We start from the raw sequence: 20,340 nt of genomic DNA, 5'->3' as shown, positions 1-20,340 counted from the left end.
ATATCTCTGTGTGCCACCCCCTACAATCCACTGTGTCAACCCACCTGCCAATCACCAATATTGCATTCTCTTCTATGCACTTATTACATCAGCCCGTAATGTGTCCCCCTTCCCCTTGTTAGTTGGCTGAGGTTCACCTGCTGTGTCCTCCAAGAACTCTTTGTGCTGTATAAATACCACAGTTAAGCACCTAATAAGAGGTAATGCAATTATCTTTTGTTTATATCAGGGGTCAGCAAATTATGGCTCTTGGTCTGAATTTGGTCTGACACCTGTTTTTGTAAATAAAGATCTATTAAGATACAGCCAGACTCACTTGTTTACATATTGTCTGTGACTGCTTTCCCACCACAATGGAAGAGTTAAGTAGTTGAAACAGAAAATATATGTCCCACGAAGCCTAAAATGGTTGCCCTCTAATCCTTTCTAGAAATAGTTTTCTAACTCCTGGCTTAAATGATTGTTTCCCACCATAGAATGTGAGATCCTGGAGTTAGAGGCTATGTGATTTACTAATCAATAATTAAATGCATGAATTTTTGTAATGCAATAAATGTAATTTATTGGATTATATCCATAAATTCAATATATGAATTATTGATCTTTGAAAGATATCACCAAAAAGTATCTAAAGAAGGAAGGGATGAGTTATCGAGTAAACAAATGTCAGAAGACTTGAGTTCATTCCTTGATGAGAGAAGAGTTTGGGGCCCTGGACATTTTCCTCTGATAAAGGAGAAGGTTGAGAGAGAAGGAGAACCTGAGAGCTCTCCTCGTTCTCTAAACTGTGAATTTCCCTCTTCACATAAAAGGGAAAACGAGGATGGCGGGAAGCAAAGAGACCTCTTCTCAACTTAAAAAGGGCAAAGGATTTGCAGTGTAATCCAGTGGCAGATCATGGATCTTAAGTGGCTGTTTCTATTCATTGGTTTTCCTTACCTCACACATCTCGATCTCCTCTTCCAAACAATGAAAACCTAGTTAAAATCCAAACCACAGCAGAAACCAGGAATCAGCAGAGAAAGCCTGAAGAAAGGCATAGGAAAGTCAGGCTAACCAGGTCGAGAATGCCAATAGCACATTTCCTGGCAGTGGGAGGTGAGAAAGAGAGTTCAGGCCTCGCTTCTCTTTGAAGGACTGACGGCTCTCAGCTCTATCCCTTGCTTCTTCCTGGACTTCAGAATTCTTTCAAGCGATCGAAAGAAAGAGGAGACAGCCTACAGGCAACCCTTGCTGCTGGGCCCCTTCACTATTTTCCCCAGCCCCTGGACCCTTTAGTATCAGTATTTTATTTTGTGGTTTAGGAGTTCAAATAGGTTGGTTGGTTTGTTTGTTTTTGGAGTGAGTGATTGGAATGTCTGGAGTAACAGGAGCAGAGGAATTGAAGGTAATTGCCACGTAATTATTTAAGTGCATCTGTCCTCTTTTCCTTTGTGACGCAAAACTATCCCCTTAATATAAACTGGAAATTAAATATGGCTTTTGGGAGCCCTAGTCTCTTCCTTTCCCTGATAATATCTTTTTGAAGACAAGGAAAAAATAGACAAAACTCACATATATTAGCATGAAAGTATAACAACTAACATGTTATATGATATATATGTATAAAATGGTTGCATTTTTATATATATAAAATATGGTAACATTATATAATATTTCCGACATATATTAATCACTATAACCAGCACTGTGTTTTGTTTCTGCTTCATTTCTTATTTTGGGGCAACTAAATCTGTCTCATACACACTAGATCATCTTAAATGCATAAAAATAGCTTGAGAGATTGTTAGTTTCTAAAGACCCTAACACCCTTATCAGAGTAGCTACATATGACCTTGACTTCCTCAGAGTTCTCTGAAATATACCCATGGCATTTTAAGATTCATTATGGGCCAGTAATCATGACTCAACCTTCTTCCCTAGATAATTAGCATTCCAAACAAAAGTCTGAACTGAAAGCTAGGATGTGAATTGTTAATCCTACTTCCTGTTGGAAAGCTCCCATACATATGAAAAGTTCTTTTCAGCCTCTGATGATATCAAAACGTTCACTTTTAAAAGTGTTTTTCTGAGGGAATCGTAGCATGAAAATTTTGTCTATTCCTTTTGAAACATGTAAGACAGGCTTGACCCGTACTTCAAACATCCTATAATATTTCTACAGTATCAAATATGGAGATTTATTTTTAATAATTTTAAAAGTGATAACACACTTTAAGCTCACGAGAAAATAAGGAAAGCTATAGACTACTAGGTGCAGAATTTCTATAACCAACATGGATTTCAAAAGCTCCAGGTATCTGTGATGCAGCTTGCATTTAAATGTTTTACATTTTAACAGGTCAGCAACATTGCTCTTCAAAGCATATTTTTATCAACAATTTTAATAGTAAATTTATTCAGTTTTAACGGCATTATTCTGAACGTTTAGACTTCAGACATTACCCCACTCTTCCTTTTATTAAGAATGTTTGAGGATTTTAGGAAATTTCAGCACTCTCCAGTATATGTGTTTATAGTATTCTGGCTTAGCGTGTGGATTCTACAGACAGACTCCTTGGATTTGAATCCCAGCTCTGCCACTCGCTCACTTTGTGTACCCATGCACAAGTTTCTTAACCTTTCTCAGGTATCTCAGTTTCCTAATCTTTAAAATCTGAATAATAATAGTAACTACTCTGTAGATTATTAGAAAGATTAAATGAGTTAATACATAGAAAGGTCAGAACAATGCCTCACACATTGTAAACAAAGGGTAAACATTCATTATTATTACAGATATATGTATACACACATATATACATATACGTATACAGATATATAACTTATAAATCCATATTTTTCATTGGAAGTGAATTATTCCTCAAATAACCATCATTTGCGTAGAAAGTTTCCTCGGTTGATTCTCTGTATGCCAGCATAGGAACCATGGTGAGTGAAATGTCAGGTTCTTGCTTCCCAGGTAAATGAAAGTGTGGTTATTGCACTTTAGCAAAGAAAATGAAAGCATGAAGAAAATCTTTGCAGACTCTGTAGTGCCAGTCTGTTTATTGTGGATCTGACAGTACATCATGCATCGTATCACCTCTTTTGCTGGATTATCCAATGGAGTCAGTATTGGAAAAGGACCTCAGGATTTCCATTCCTGGACTTCAGTCTGTGTCTCTGGCACTGGTGGTCCAGGGCTGCCATTAATAACTGCTGATGTACTTTGCATTCCCAATGCACAGTGAAAGAGGATTAACATCTGTCGTGCAAAAAAAAACATGAGCGCTAATATTTCTTACAGTGGACAACGTTTTACCAGATTTAATTCAGTAGCTTTCCTTTGTTTATATAGGATTTAAGGCATCTTACATTGTCACCATCAGAAAATGTTGACAAGCTTACAGAACTGTGCACTGAAACACTGATGAGGCTCTCTGCAAAATGTCACAGAGCCCCAAACTCACTATCTCTGAAACATGGTTTTGAAGAAAAATATGCAAATGTGCTTGCTGTGAAGCATCCTTTATCTCAGTAAAGAAGCTTGTTCCATTTTTTAATGAAGTTGTGAGAAGGATCATTATTTTTTAATGGGTCAAAAATTAAGAAATGCAAGCTGTCTTAACGAGAATATTCTTTATGCTACTAAAACACTACAAAATATAAGTATCCACATTTTTTAGATTCCATGTTTGATTTTTAGCCACTGTGACTGAAGGCGGAGTAGAGCATTACAAATGGTACAATATTTGTCTCACTGTTTACAACATAATGGCTCTATAAACTGAGGCATGCCTCCGACATTACATTATAGTTGCCTTGTCTGTAAAATAAAAGGAATTAGTATATCTTTCGGCATAGTTGACCAAATTATTTGTGAGCATAGTGAGATGAAGAATTTTCTGGAATTCTGAATAGGAAATATCATTTGCTACTTATATAAAACTTGCTTTTATACATATTTTTTTCTTTAGGCCAGGACTTCTCAACATCAGTGAACCTGCCACGCAGCCATGGCTGGCAGACACGTGGCCTAATACTGGGAACAATCACAATGAGTGCTCCATCAACTGTTGCACAGCAGGCAATGGAAACAGCGACAGTAACCTGACCACGTATAGTCGCCCAGGTTAGAGGCACAGAGACAGCTTGATAGGCAAGCTTGGCATTGTTAGGAACAAGCCACGAGGAGATAACTTTCGTTTTCTTCTCCTTAAACTGAAAATGAAATTTAATCAGCATTTTCATGAACTATTAACCATGGTTTAGCAAACTAGCCTGATTCAAATATTTTCTCCATCCCTATATCTCCACACCTCACCCTCCACCCAAAAATGTTTCTCAGTATGCAAAGGGAGAATGGAGAATATAAATCCTAGAATAGATAGCAAATAAGGAAAAATGAAATTATACAAAAGTATTCATCTTCATGAGAATGTATGTAATTATAATTTTAATTGTAGTTATTTATAGTATTTATTTTAAAGATTTTAAGAATAAAGCAGATCAATAGATCTATAGTTTGAGTAAACCAAATTTTTAATAGCAGCAACAATAATAATTATATGGTGGTAATAAATAACTTTAAATGAAAGCTAACTGAATTTCAAAATTAGATTTTTATAGTATACTAGTAAATCCTAAGATACAAGAAATATATATCTTTTGCAGGTGTGTATACTAATACTAATTTTGTATTGTGTCTTTTTGGTTCAGAAATATGTGTGGTAAATTGCTCGTTAAAATCTCATGCTAAAACATGACAGTAAAATTCGGATGTAGAATATGCAATATGCAAAGGAAAAAACAGAAAATTACAAATAATTCTTACAAAAAACCTTTTAACGTTCATTCACAATATAGGAAATATAAAAAGAATCATAAAGAATCAAAATATATGACTATAGAAGTAAAATGGAGTTAAGGAAAAGGGAAATAGGACATGGCATTTAAGTAAAAAGTGTGATGCACCATAAAGAACAAATCATAGCCTCCATTGGATATGGATATGGAAATGACATATCCATGTGACCAAGTCCATGTTCTCTAGAGGTCCATATCCTAGTTGTCTAGAAGAAGTGCTCACATAATTATAAGTAAAAGAAAGATTATGCTGAGCCCAATAAAAAAAAATGACAATATCCATTTAAATTAATATGTAGAGCTGTGTTGTCTAATATGATAGCCTCTGGCTTCAGGTGGCTATTTAAGTTTAAATTTAATAAAGTACCATTTAAAATCCAGTTCCTCATTTGCACTAGCCACATTTCAAGTGGCTAGCTAACCCCATGTGGCTAGTGGCTATCATGTTAGACAATGCAGAATAGAGCGTGTCCATCATCCGAGAGAGTTCTATTGGATATTACTCATATGGAAAGATTAGCAAAGAAAAACGAGATTGCCAAAACCATATTGCCATTAAAAATATTGTTTAACCACTATTATATAAAACTTAATACCTAGAAATTAGAAATAAGAATTACTAAAAGCCAGATTGATCAGATATCCCTGATCCCTGATCATTTGTTGTTGAAATGCAGGGTAGTTGAATTCAGTAGGATAGAGAAGTTGCAGATTTTTCTTAAAACTATATTCATTTTTACATCTTTAGTAGTGACCGTGTTAATTTATCATTTTTTAGGATATCCAGTTGAAAACTTATCCTCAAGGTGACCTGTTAATGTTGTAGCCACTATGAATTAAAATAGTGGTATTTTTACTATTATAACTTGACTAATTTTTTATTTTAAAAATGTTTCAATTTTAAATGATGATTTAAGTTTTTCCTGCTATTTGAATATTTTCAGCTACAGGCTTTGAATATTTCCTATATATATATATGTATATATATATATACATATATATATGTATATATATATATACATATATATATATTAGTTATTTCACTCAAATATTTAAAGAAAGGGAAAATTAGAGTGAAATATTAGACATATTAGGTATTATTTCAGGTGTTATTTGATAAATTGCCCTTGCTACTATGATTCATTTTGCCATCATTATTGTCATTTTATACTTCTTGAGGTGTCATTATGAAACCATGAAAAATGATTACATAACATCTTTTCCTGATAATGATTATCCTGCATGACCAAGGGAGAAAACTAATAAAATTCTCCTGAGCACTATTTACTGTCACTTTACCTCTGTTCCTCATATTTTTTGAGTAGAGTTATTTTATAAAATATTGAAATCTCAAGTTCTTTCATCTGAGGGCAGAGGGTGTTTGTTTTTTTTTGTTTTTTGGTCTGGATTCTTAACCTATAAGCTTAACTAGTAACTTCAAATAGTTCAGTAACTCCAGACTAGAAAATGTTAAGTTGGCACATAAAGATATTCATGTATATATTATTTTAGTGCAATTCCCATTAATTGGGCTGTTAAAGGAAAATTATTTAATTTGGGTGCATTATTTATAAACTGTGTAACACTAGCAGAAATTCAGAATTATTTAGCCTCCATATAAATTACGTGTCCTCTCTTATTCACTCAATTTTTCTTTAGAAAGAACATTTGACTATGTTCTTTAGAAAGGACATAAGAATATTTGGTCCTTTTTATTCATTATATTTAAGCCCATTTATACTTTATAGAACAGTTTTACTGTGACTCACAAAACTACTTACAAGGAAATTGAAAACGAATAACCATGCAGAATGACTTTTTCCTTTTCCTCTCCATTGCACATAGCTGATTGTATAGCAAATTATAACAACCAACTGGATAACAAACAAACAAATCTGATGCTCCCTGAGTCAACTGTTTATGGTGATGTGGACCTTAGTAACAAAATCAATGAGATGAAAACCTTCAATAGCCCAAATCTGAAGGATGGGCGTTTTGTCAATCCATCAGGGCAGCCCACCCCTTATGCCACCACCCAGCTCATCCAGTCAAACCTCAGCAACAACATGAACAATGGCAGTGGGGACTCCAGCGAGAAGCACTGGAAACCGTCCGGACAGCAGAAACAAGAAGTGGTACCAATTCAGTATAACATCATGGAGCAAAACAAACTGAACAAAGGTGAAGAGCCTTGCCTTTATTCCCATCCTTTTCTGTATTGGCATCCTTAACCCTTCAGCACTACATGCCGAAGCTTGTCTGCAAGTAGCGTGTGAAATCTTTCTTTGGTCGCTAAGGTTTTCTTATTTCTTTGGTTTCAAAATTTCCAGTGTCAAGAAGTTAATTAGCACAACAATAACCTTGGAATATTGATTTTAGAATAATATATAAGTATTTTCAAATGGTTTGAGATTAATTTAAATTTAATCGTAGGTGAGGGATGGCTCAGGACAATCTTTTATTCATAAGGCAGAGGTACAACCATCACAATACCTCACATTTTAAATAAATAGACTCTCCCATTCTTTCCACTCGAGAATGGAAGATAATTGCTTCTACATGGTCATATAAACGAATGGCTTTTTTATCAAACTGAAGAAAAATAATTAAATTAAACTTGAACTGGAGAAGCGGTTCAGTTTGTTATATTTCTCCTACCTCATGTGATTACTAAGACTGCTGCAATGTATGATTTCAGAACTTAAATTTCTTTGGGTAACCTGATTTGAAGTCTGTCACGATAGAACCTAAAATAAATTCTTAGTATTAACTTGTTGCAGCAGAATAATATTTTATGGCCTGAAGGGAATGTTTCTCTGTTACAATATGGGTGAGTTGGAAGAGATAGGTATTTGATTTCTCTGTAGTCCCTCAGACTCCTGCTTTAATAACATGATTTGTAAAGTTAGACCTCTGGAAATAAAGGAATTGCTCCGATTTGAATAGATCAGGACAATTGTGTATGAGTGTCCAGGTAAAGAATACATTTAATTACAGATAATTGGAAACACAGATTTCTTTTTTTTTTTAGGTTTGAGTTGGGAACAACTTATCACAGTTGGAGACTGCAAAAAGATAACTTAAGACAAACATTTCATTTAAGTTAGCGTTATATGTTTTAATTTAATAATACAGTTATCTTGCTTTTTTTTCCCAGTTTAAGGAAACATTTGATTGGTATAATAGCCCAATTCAATAAATATTTATTTTTTTAACCATTTTTCTTCTCAAAGTATAGTTGATGTACACTATTATATAAATTACAGGTGTACAATATAGTCATTCACAATTTTTAAAGGTTACATTCCATTTATAGTTATAAAATACTGGCTATTTTCCTTGTGTTGTACAATGTGTCCTTGTAGCTTATTTTATAAATAATAGTTTGCAACTGTTAGTCCCCCACCCCTATATTGCCCCTTCCCCTTCCCTCTCCCCACTGGTAACCACTACTTTTTTCTCTATATCTGTGAGTCTGCTTCTTTTCTGTTATATTCACTAGCTTGTTGTATTTTTTAGATTCCACATGTAAGTGATATCATACAATATTTGTCTTTCTCTGTGTGACTTATTTCACTTAGCATAATATATGAGTTCATGACAAAGACTGACAAAGATGAATAGGAGAGTTTCTGTAATTGTAAAGTTTACAGTGGGAATTCAAACTATTGTCATATTATTCCTGTATAGTATATGGCTTTATTGTGGACTTTGGAAAGGTCTCACAGTCCTCTGTACAAGTATTTCAGAGCTCTGATTTATTGTTTATACTGCTTATAAACAGACTTGGTACGTCAAAGTATAATAAAGTCACTGGAATGCAGCTAGCCTGACAGATTATTACTCAGTACGTTCCAGTGGTGAGTTTATCATTTGGATTTTCACCTCTGCCTAAGTAAGCAGAAGCATTTGTGGGAGACTGAGATACTTCATCTTCTTAACATGGATATATTTTTTATTAGATATAACCTTCCTGGCAAGTTTCAGTTTTATGTTTTATTTTATTATTTTATTTTTTTAAATGATTCACACACATGACATTTTCCTGATCTCTTGTTATTAAAATTATTTTGTTACTATATTTTTAAAGATAAGAAGTCAAACAAATCTGATTTCTGCCTTAGCTAACTTATAAGTATTTTAAAAGAAGAAATAGTCCCTGGTAGGATTCATTCCGGTTCATGTGTAGAAGATGATGCAATGAGTTTGTATTTTATAAATCTTAAAGGAGACATGTTTAAAGATCTTGATCTTTTTTCTTGACCTTTCATTCTGAACACTTACGTACATCTTAGCAGGTGATCAACATGATAGTTTGAAAGCTTAATCGTTGGTAAATGATTGAGGCACCAAAATAAATGTTTACTTTTTTTCCCATCTGAAATGTCTAGATTATCGAGCAAATGACACAATTCCTCCAACTATCCCGTATAATCAATCATATGACCAGAATACAGGAGGATCCTACAATAGTTCAGACCGGGGCAGTAGTACATCTGGTAAGTAAGGGAAACCAAGGAGAAAGCCAATCTCTCCTTTAAAAGGATGGTACATTTCAAGATTACAACTTGAATGCTAATGATCTGATGTGTGTATATGACATGTCTAATCACTTTATATGATTTGAATCTTCCAGGGATGGGTCTTGTCTCTGCAATTGGAGGGACTGTTCACTCACTAAACCATTTTTTTTTAACATCCTTATTGGAGTATAATTACTTCACAATGGTGTGTTACTTTCTGCTGTATAACAAAGTGAATCAGCTATACATATACATATATCCCCATATCTCCTCCCTCTTGTGTCTTCCTTCCACCCTCCCTATCCCCCCTCTAGGTGGTCACAAAACACCGAGCTGATCTCCCTGTGCTACCATTTTTTATGTTCTATTTGGTAACAAAGATTGAGGCTCCTATTTTCCTCCTTGTTAAAAACCTTTATTAAAACCAGAAGCATGACTTAATCTTTAAAGGCAGTTGAAACTTTTTTCCATCTCAGCAAAAATATAACTTAAAAATGTTGCACATATAGTTAATCTGCTAAATATGTTACCATTTGAAGGAAGGCTATTAAAGCATATAAAATTTGAGTACACTTGAGCAGAATCAAAAACCTAAGCGATAATATCATGAGATTTAGGTACAGTTGGAACCTGCCTCAGTTTATAATCTCTCTACTATCCCTCACTCAGTTCTTGCTCTAAAACCTCGTAAAGCAACTTCCCAACTGCAGTCTTTAAGTGCCTCAGAAGCCACATTGAAGCCTCTTCCCTGTGGTCTTCATGCTGTTGCAGCTGTTTGCCAGCTGTTTTCCTGATAGGGGTTGCAGATGTGAGCTTGCTGGTACTTAAGTCCTGTTTTTCTAATTAAAGACGGTTCATTATTAGAACTAACATGTGGCACCACAACAAGTCATACCACAATGAGAACAAAACCAATTGATCTTGACTCTAGTTTGTTTCTCCAGGAGAGGATAGAAATATTACTTCCTAGCAACTGGATTAAAGTTGCTGGTAGGTGCTTTTAGCCAAATGTCTCTAACTCTCTTCTGTAATGGAGATGGTATTTGCATTTTACTAAGGCATGCTGATTTGGCATTTTCTAGGCTGTGTTTTGTCACTGATTGAAATTGTTTCTATTTGAATAAAGGATCTTAGAAATAGCTCCTATACCTTTCTAGATCTACTCTTGTTTTGCTATATATGGTTTGATTTTTTTTTTAACAATCAAATCTTATCAAACAACTTTTTTTTTCTTTTTCGAAGTAAGTAAACCCTAAAATTAAGGGAAAATTTTCAAGGATGTTCTCTTGGGAAAAGTATATGAAATATTTTCATATTTGATATCTCATGGTGTTTTTTCTTTGAATTCTTAGCCACTTAAAGAGAAAAACATGTCTTAATGGAAAAAAAATGATTCTAGGTTGTTAATATTCAATTGACTTTCTTCATCCCTCAGCTTAGATACATATGTGGTAAAAAGATACAAAGATGTGAAATCTGATGGTAATTAGGGGAGAGAATGAAGCAATTAAATTAAGTGTAGGAGAGATTTGTGATGTTAGGCCTTTCAGGACAGACGGAGTTGTTACAGTAGATGTATGCCAGGAAGTCAAGAGGAAGGCTCTGGGGATAGTCAACTCCACAATACATGCATAGCCATTCCAATACAGGACAACTGAGTGGAGGAAGAGAGAATGGAGACACATAAGCAGAAGCCTGACCGTCATAATTTATGAATAACAGCATGTCCCTCAGCCCACACTTGGTGCAGTAACATACCAGTGCAAGAACATCTGGCTTAACAAACACTGCCATTAGAAAATTTCCAAGTGACTTAAAAACAAATAAGGCTCACTGAATGTACTCAGACTTGGTTTCATGTACCATGTAACTTGGAGCTGTTTCAGAAAGGTTTAAAAAAAAAAATCAAGACAATTCACTGAATTTAAGGGATCATATGAGAAAAATAATTATAGACTCATTGTCTATAATTTACATAAGAATCTAAAATGTATCATATTGGAGGAGGAGGATAAAGACCATTTTATCCCCAGATATCTTTTGACCAAAAATTATTTTAGAATGAATACACCAAAATGTGCAGCTACCTATGTTTAAAGAATATGCCAAATCTAATATCAGAACACTGGGGAACTTGGATAATTGAGCTATTCTGAATGTCTAAGAATGTTCAAGCAACATTATTTCACTCTAAGCCATAATTTTATAGAAACAGTGGCTAAAAACATTTCTGTTCCTTTTTTTTTTTTTTTTTTTTTTGCGGTACGCGGGCCTCTCCCTGTTGTGGCCTCTCCTGTTGTGGAGCACAGGCTCCAGACGCGCAGGCTCAGCAGCCATGGCTCACGGGCCCAGCCGTGGGATCTTCCTGGACCGGGTCACAAACCCGCGTCTCCTGCCTCGGCAGGCGGACTCTCAACCACTGCGCCACCAGGGAAGCCCCATTTCTGTTCCTTTTTAAAAATCATTTTTCTGCTTCTTTTGTTGTTAGATATATTAGTTCTTCCAGCAATTACTTTCACCTGCACCTGCCTTTCTGACAAAAATGAATAAATTCATTATGCCTAAAACACTTCAATGGACAAGTACAAATTATATATACTCAGTGATTTAATGCAACAGTGGAAATGTAATAGATCGCATCTGTATCATATTGTATTTTAGGTTCCAGCAATTAAATAATAGAAAGGCAATTCAGAAAATATGTCTTCAGCTCATTTGTTTTAGATGATAATCCATAATGCAATTAATTGCTGTAAGAAGATCACTATTAATGATATGACTTGTGAAATTCATTTATGATTTTATTGCTTTTTCCCTGTTTATTTTGCAGTTAAACTTGGCAATATTCTGCGTCTTCTGTCGTACAAAGTGCTGTTTAAAATTAATGAAGAAGAGTGTGTTTATCTCTATATATATATGAATCATAAGGTCATATTTACAGAAAATAATTAACCTGTGGATAATAGAAAAGATTTAAAGTCCAGAAGTAAAAGACTTGCATTTTATTTCTTTTCAAGGGAGTCAAGGGCACAAGAAAGGGGCACGGACACCCAAGGTACCAAAACAAGGTGGCATGAACTGGGCAGACCTGCTTCCTCCTCCCCCGGTGCATCCACCTCAGAGCGCTAGTGAAGAGTACAGTATTTCTGTAGATGAAAGGTAAGAGGGATTTAGAACAGAGGTAAGTGGAATAATATGATTCCTTAAACCCATGTTAAGTAATTGTTAAACTCGATCACCAAGGGAGACTGACTCCTAGGGTCCATGAACATCTGTCTCTGAATAAAACATTTGTCTCTGAGCTACTGATAGCTCAGCACAGCTTAAAAACCTTCCTCAGTGTTGCCAGAAAAAGGAATTTGCATCTTGGAAGCTTCTTTTGGAACTAAGAATCATGAGTTGAATACACACACACACAAACACACACACACACACACACACACACACACACATCTATACACACACATAGTTTACATATTTATATTTAAAAATATTTTACATTGTATACACATAGTTTACACATATGATCATGAATATATATGAATTTATATGAGATCACATATATATCACTCTCTGTATATGATTTTGTATTTTTCAAATATCAGAACTTCTGTTGCACATCTCTAAATTTTCATAAAATAATTGTATGGATTTATACCACAGCCACAGTATCCTGAAAACTGTTTCTTCTTAGATATTATCACATTCTACTGAAAACTGTAGAAATTTAAGCTTATTGAATTGTCTCTCTCAAGGATTTTACAAGTATAAATAATCCACACGATTATCCACAATTAGGAAGTGAGCGTGCTTCTTCCTCACTCCAGATTCTGTAGAACTGGACATGGTCCCGCCCAGCAAAACAAAACAGCAGCTTCACTAGTGTGATCGGTGGAGAATTAACACAAAAAATACAAATCGACCTGAAAATAGTCTTTTTAATGACTATTATAGAAATGAAGACATTGTTCTTTCATCCTCCACAAAAAAACAAAAACAAAACAGAACACAGTTTTACAGTTCCAACTATGCCAGGAAACAAAGTCTCTGTACTTTAATTTTCCAGTCACTGAATTAGCGAGTACTGTGCCATGCTCCTAGGAGAAACGCAGGGTTAGGTTCCTGCAAGCCTCTGGTCACAACATTTTTGTCAGTCCATCCATACATAACCTTGTTTTATGTGTGTTTTTGTTTAAAGACACCCTATTTAATATGTATTGTTGATTAACTAACATTGAATTCACAGCCAATGTCACTGTAAGTCATTCCTGAACAAGGCTTATCTAATACACATATTTTCTCCATTAAGGCACATCACAGCCTTCTTGCCCTTGGGAACCCTAGACATCCCTAAAGCACTACACTTGGGGGTCATTTTAAACAGGGAACTCATCAACATAACACAAAAAAAAAGAAAAAAAAAGAGAGTGAACAACATGGCACTATAGGCCATGAAAAGGAGCTGAAACAAGAAGGTGGAGTGTTGTCTTGTTTGACCTCATCTAGGAATGTATGCGTCAGGTGACTCAAATTTTTTGCCTCTCTGCACATGTCCATGAATGACCACAAAAGTGCTATGGGTATTGACTTTGGGTTACAAACATTTTTTAGCAAGTAGATGAATCTGCAAATATGGAACGTGCAAATAACCAGGATTGGCTGTATTTTAAAACATTCATTTCCTGGGCTATATTAACAACATTCATTACTATTTTAGTCCACCAAAAATAGGAATAAAATGAAATAAGTCGATATAGTTTAACAAAAAATAAAAAACAAGGGATGCAGCTGTGCCCGAAAAAGAAAGGCTGATTCTGAGGAGAATGAAGCTTTCCTGTTTTTGTTTTGTTTTGTGGTACGCGGGCCTCTTACTCTTGTGGCCTCTCCCGTTGTGGAGCACAGGCTCCGGACACGCAGGCTCAGTGGCCATGGCTCACGGGCCCAGCCGCTCTGCGGCATGTGGGATCTTCCCGGACCTGGGCACGAACCCGTGTCCCCTGCATCAGCAGGCGGACTCTCAACCACTGTGCCACCAGGGAAGCCCGCTGCTTTTGTTTTTGAGCTTAACGAATGAGAAGTTTCTCAATCAAGAGGAGGGGTTTTTTGGACATTGAGACCACAGAGGGATGTGGACTAACATGAGAACTAATATGAAACACATGGTAGAGAGTGAGAGGAAGCTGGGAAGGCAAGTGTAAGCCAGATTATACAGGTACTTGAATGCCTTGTTTAGGTCCTCGTATTTTATCCTCTAGGCAATTAAAGAGCCATTTATTACTTTAAAGCAGGTGAATAACCAGAGAGTGATGCATATTATAATAAAGTAATTTTGGAAACAATGTGAGGATGGAGAAAAAGGAATCGATTTTAGAGATTTTTTTTTAGAAGTAGAATAGAAATGAACTGGGGAACAGTTTGAGGTAGAAGAGAGAGAGAAATGTCAGGATGAATACAAGATACCTAGGAAACACAGGAAAAAGTGTCCAAGAGGAATATGGTAGGATTAGTTCAGTTAAAGAAGATACAAAGAAATCATGTTATATGAGCATCAACTTTCCTAAGTTCTGGTAAACAAGTCAGGTGGTGGAGAATGAACAAGAGAGAGGGGTAACATGAACACAATTTATATAATGCATTAAGTTACCCATTCTAATTAATAACCATATGCCCTGAGGTAAAAGAGAAAGTCATGAATGTTCCCCAGATCCATTTAGAGCTTCCACACAGCTCTAGCAGAGGAGTAGAAGGGACATTTTATTGTTTATTGATTATTTATTGTGTTTTTCATTCAGCATCCTAAATGCAAGCCATGTACTTTACAAAGTACTATGTACTTTATTTTGTGCTCAACTGAAGAAATAGTGATCTATTATAATTTTAGAGGAAAAGTGGGTTGTATTGGACTAATAACTTGATCTCCAATGTACCTCCCTCTGAAGGGATTTTCAAGAGTAATTTTTCACAGAGGTTAGCATATCATCTTTGGATTATTTGCAAGACCGTCCTTGAGTCATCCTTTAGAGATCATGTTGAGTTGGAGGGATAGAATATATCAAACACTTTGGGGGTTTACTAAATTAAACTATGTTAAATAGATTTCTTTATTGCATGACTTCTCAGAGCCTGTAATGAGCCAATTAAATTGTAATCCCTCAGAGAAAAAAATGTTATATATAACAATTCACACACATTTATGACAGTGAACTATTTTTTTAAACAATACCTTCTTAACGTGGCCGGAAGATTCAGATTTCAAAAGCAATCCAAAGTTGATATTTCACTAACTATACAAATAGTTTATTTGAATAACCTGAAGTCAATCTAAGTGTTCTTATAATTTGTTTTAGCTATGACCAAGAAATGCCATGTCCTGTGCCACCAGCCAGGATGTATTTGCAACAAGGTGAACTAGAAGAGGAGGAAGATGAACGAGGCCCCACTCCTCCTGTGCGGGGAGCTGCTTCTTCTCCAGCTGCCGTGTCTTACAGCCATCAGTCCACTGCCACTCTGACCCCCTCTCCACAGGAAGAACTCCAGCCCATGTTACAGGATTGTCCAGAGGAGATCGGCCACATGCAGCACCAACCCGACAGGAGGTACGTTGCTACCAGTCTTTACTGACAAATCAGATAATTTCCACTCCTAAGTGGCATTTACAGAATGCTATTACATGAAGTAATTTTCAGGTCACATGGGGCTTTTTTCCAGTATCATCACACAGTATGCCTTGGTAATTAGATATCAAGTAATATTGTTGATCAGAACATTAGATTAATTGATCCCAGTGAACTTGCAACCATAAAATAATGTGCCTTAATTCTCACCCACTTATGATAATTGCATTCATAAACAGGTGGAGATCATGTAGTAAATATATGGGTTGCTAATCTTGTAACATTTTATTGATGATTTTGTATTTTAGTTTTCTTTATGCATGGGCATATCACTTCTTTAGTCTGTGAAGAATAGATTTTTCTCCTTTTACTTTTTGTTTTTAATAACTTGTTTTTTTTTTTTGGCTGCGTGGGGTCTTCCTTGCAGCGTGCAGGCTTCCCTCTAGTTGTGATGTGCGGGTTTTCTCTTCTCTAGTTGTGGCGCGTGGGCTCCAGGGCACGTGGGCTCTGTAGTTTGTGGCAAGCAGGCTCTCTAGTTGAGACGCACGAGCTCAGTAGTTGTGGCGCACAGGCTTAGTTGCCCCGAGGCATGTGGGATCTTAGTTCCACGACTAGGGATCCGAGCCCTCATCCCCTGCATTGGAAGGCGGATTCTTTACCACTGGACCACCAGGGAAGTCCCTCTCCTGTCTTTTAAAATTAAGTCTGCAGAATGATTTGTTCTTTCATAGCTGTAATGTTACAGAAGCATGAACTTGGTATATTCATTTTGTGTTGACTCAGGTACATTTATTTTGATTGAATGTTAGGTTGCAGTCCTTTTGTCCAAGCTACTTAGTAGTGTGTGTTTGTGTGTGCATGTGTGTTTCCTAGACTTTCTTTAACCTATATGTTCGGCATTGCTAACGAGTACATTTTTGTTTTGCACAAATCCTTCACTTGGCATTTCTACCACATAAAAGCTATTGCTGCATCATGTCAGCACTTCTCTCACTATTGATGATCTTGTTTGTACTATTTTATTGCCCTTGACACATTACATATATATTACTTTCTGTATTCCTAATATCATTTGAAACTGAGTATATTATTTGCCCCAGAAGATCTCCTTCAATATTCTTGAATGAATAACAAATTCTGGTTTATGCTGCTTGAATTCTGTAGGTTAAAATAGAATTTGCAGTGTTTATTAACTATTCTACGAGTAAGAGGTTATAGCCATATTTAACTCATATACTCTCTAAAATGAAGGAAGCAGTTAAATTTTCTTCTGTGTGGCAAGGGGGAAGTTGGATTGCCAGACATTTAACTTTAGTATTATTAACTCATGGAACTTCAGGAAGATTGAGAATAAATAAGGCATCTCTTTTCCCTATTAAGGTCACAAGCATCTCTGCCACTCTTATTCGGAGAAAATGAGACGCTAATAGAGGCTGTTAGCTCTGAAATACCTCAACATTCTTTTCTCATTCTTTCAAATTACCTATTTCCTCACCATCCTCCTCTGTGTTACAAGTGGTACACCCAGTCTTCCTGGCCAGCTCTTCTTTTGTGTTCCTTATGTCATCCTCTTCACCTTTCTTGATCACGATCAAAAAGCAGCTTATCTATCTTGACTTTTCAGCCTCTTTCTCTTCATTCAATCCTTTCTCTTCACTGTTAACCCTACTGCTTTTTTGGGGGGAGTATAATTGCTTTACAGTGTTGTGTTAGTTTCTGCTGTACAATGCAGTGAATCAGCTATATGTATACATATATCCCCTCCCTCTTGGACCTCCCTCCCAGCGCCCCCCATCTCACCCATCTAGGTCATCACAGAGCACCGAGCTGAGCTTCCTGTGCTGTATAGCACGTTCCCACTAGCTATTTTACACATGGTAGTGTATATACCTTACTACTTTTTAAACTTTCCTTAGCCTCCCCTTCCAGTCACCCTACTCTTTTTCTCTCCTACTCTGTAGGATTCTTTTTTATTATTATTATTTTTTTTTGCGATACGTGGGCCTCTCACTGTTGTGGCCTCTCCCGTTGCGGAGCACAGGCTCCAGACGCGCAGGCTCAGCAGCCATGGCTCACGGGCCCAGCCGCTCCACAGCATGCAGGATCCTCCCGGACCGGGGCACGAACCCGTGTCCCCTGCATCTGCCTCAACCACTGCGCCAGGGAAGCCCTGTAGGATTCTTTAATCACTTCTACCTTCCTAATTCTTTTTCACACCTCAGCCCCCTGTATGCTGGCTTATACCATTTTGCTTCCATCAGGCTTCGGAAGGTAACCTCTTAATCGTCAGTCTAGAGGCTTCTCTGTCTTTATTACACTTACGCTTTCTGCAGTGATAACAATTTTCTGATTTCTTGTGAGAATTAAATGAAATCGTGTATATAAAGTATCTAAAGCAGGATAAGTATTCAACAAATATTAGTTCCCTACTGTCCTCACCCTTATGCTGTCATCCTTACACTTGGTTCAAGTATTACTTATATTCTGATGGCTTTCGCATTGATTTCGCCAGCCCAGCCCTTTTTCTTGAGCACTACCGTGATATTTTCAGTTGAACATCTCAGACTACACATGTCTGAAATCAAATTCTTTTTCTTTGCACTTGACCTTTCAAACTTGTTCCTTTTCCTCCTTTATTGGCTATCTTGTTTAGAATCATTAATCCTTATTTATTTGACCAACATATTAAAAATAAAAGAGTCAAGGGAATAGGCAAAAAAATCACAAAGAATTGTGATTTTGAAATCAGTGTAATTATCTTATAGTTTGATTTCTTCTGTTATCTTCCTACCATTCCCCAAAGTAAGTTATTCACCAAGCCCCTTCTTTTCTAACTCCAAAATATCTCTTGATTTTGTTCCTATGTTTCCATTCCTAGAATCCCAGGGCAGGCCCTCAGTCCCTGTCTCTTGAAATATTGCTACATCCTTGACCTGACCACCACTTTTCTTCTCTCTCCCCTTTTGTGTCCACTCTCCACATTATCTTACTTTACCCCCCAGTCTGGTAATGTTACTCCCCATTCAGAGTCAGCTCTTACGTTTAGCCCAGTATTCAAAGCCTTTTACAATCCTTTTTCCTTTACTTACCTCTTTCCTCCCAACCCCTCCACACACCCTCTTTTCTAATTAGTCTGTTTGAAATTCCCTGTTGTCTTAAACTCACCAACAGCCTGTCAGCAATGCCACTCTCCGGCCCACAGAGGGCTAGCAGGAGGGGCAGGCCGCTCTTGCCTTTCATGACTGTCCCCAAAATCCTTAGCGCCCTCACTAAGCACATGCGTCTTGGTACATATTGTTTCTTTGATTGACTGGTGAATACTTCTCATCTTTCCAAGTCCTGTTCAAATGCACCGCCTGTGCAACTTTCTTCTTGTTGCCTGGCAAAAATTAACTAATCTTTCTCTTTACTCTTGACAGTGGTCTGTTCACAGCTCTGCTACCACACTAATCAGGTTTTCACGTTGCATTAGCATTGGCTGTTTGCATCTGTTTCCTTATTTAAATTAAAAGCTCTTTGAGAGCAGAGCTCAAGTCCTACTCACGTCATTGAGTTCCACAAAGCCTTCTTCAGTAAGTATCTGATGGATGGAATCTGATACTAGAGGAGTTGACTGACTCCCTGCTGTTTTGGCAGGGGTGAACTCAAAGTGAACAGGTGTAATTGGGAAATGCATTGGGTATCTGCCCTCAAAATCCTCTTTGACTACATTCAGCCTTTTTTTAAAAGGTATGACTTTCAGTCTATGAAGGTACAATATTAATAACACTGGGCACTAATATGAAGTAGATGAAAGCCCATTAAACAAAAAACTATTACTGCTCTTTTATGCTGAAGGTATATTCTAAATGTTTACCATAGAAATTTTTGAAAATACATAGAAACAAAATGAAAATACAAAAGTACCAATGATCTATGTTGTCAGAAATTGTCACCATTAAGAACTCAGGGGCTTCCCTGGTGACACAGTGGTTGAGAGTCTGCCTGCCGATGCAGGGGACTCGGGTTCGTGCCCCGGTCCGGGAAGATCCCACATGCCGCCGAGCTGCTAGGCCCGTGAGCCACGGCCACTGAGCCTGTGCGTCCGGAGCCTGTGCTCCACAATGGGAAAGGCCACAACAGCGAGAGGCCCGCGTACTGCAAAACAAACAAACAAAAAAAGAACTCAGTAAAGATCTTTTCTGTTCTTTGTCTCTACATGTACTCACACTGCTTTGAATTTGTGATATGCCAATATAATTTTATAAGGTATTTTTTTCACTGAACAGTGAATTTTTCCATGCCAATTACAGTTTAGATACTCACGTTAAACAAATGTATACTGCAATTTATTTAAACAATTCCTTAATATTGGG

The 20,340-nt window shown here is 36.6% G+C and overlaps 1 protein-coding gene across 12 annotated transcripts in view; it reads left to right on the top strand.

Moving 5' to 3' along the window:
• The window catches only part of ROBO1 (roundabout guidance receptor 1), a 1,111,527-nt gene that overhangs the window by 1,064,631 nt on the left and 26,556 nt on the right, over positions 1-20,340 (top strand). For 9 of the 12 annotated variants that reach the window (XM_060297918.1, XM_060297919.1, XM_060297920.2 and 6 more), the window contains 5 exons: positions 3,960-4,114; positions 6,694-7,029; positions 9,240-9,347; positions 12,389-12,530; positions 15,719-15,967. In XM_060297918.1, coding sequence (XP_060153901.1) covers positions 3,960-4,114; positions 6,694-7,029; positions 9,240-9,347; positions 12,389-12,530; positions 15,719-15,967 — 990 coding nt within the window. The remainder of the gene's footprint in view (positions 1-3,959; positions 4,115-6,693; positions 7,030-9,239; positions 9,348-12,388; positions 12,531-15,718; positions 15,968-20,340) is intronic. The other 3 variants (XM_060297925.1, XM_060297927.1, XM_060297929.1) reach the window with 1 other exon arrangement.

This window comes from Globicephala melas, chromosome 4, assembly GCF_963455315.2.
Source record: "Globicephala melas chromosome 4, mGloMel1.2, whole genome shotgun sequence".
Taxonomy (NCBI): Eukaryota; Metazoa; Chordata; class Mammalia; order Artiodactyla; family Delphinidae; genus Globicephala; species Globicephala melas.
This window is presented reverse-complemented; position numbering and strand designations above follow the sequence as displayed.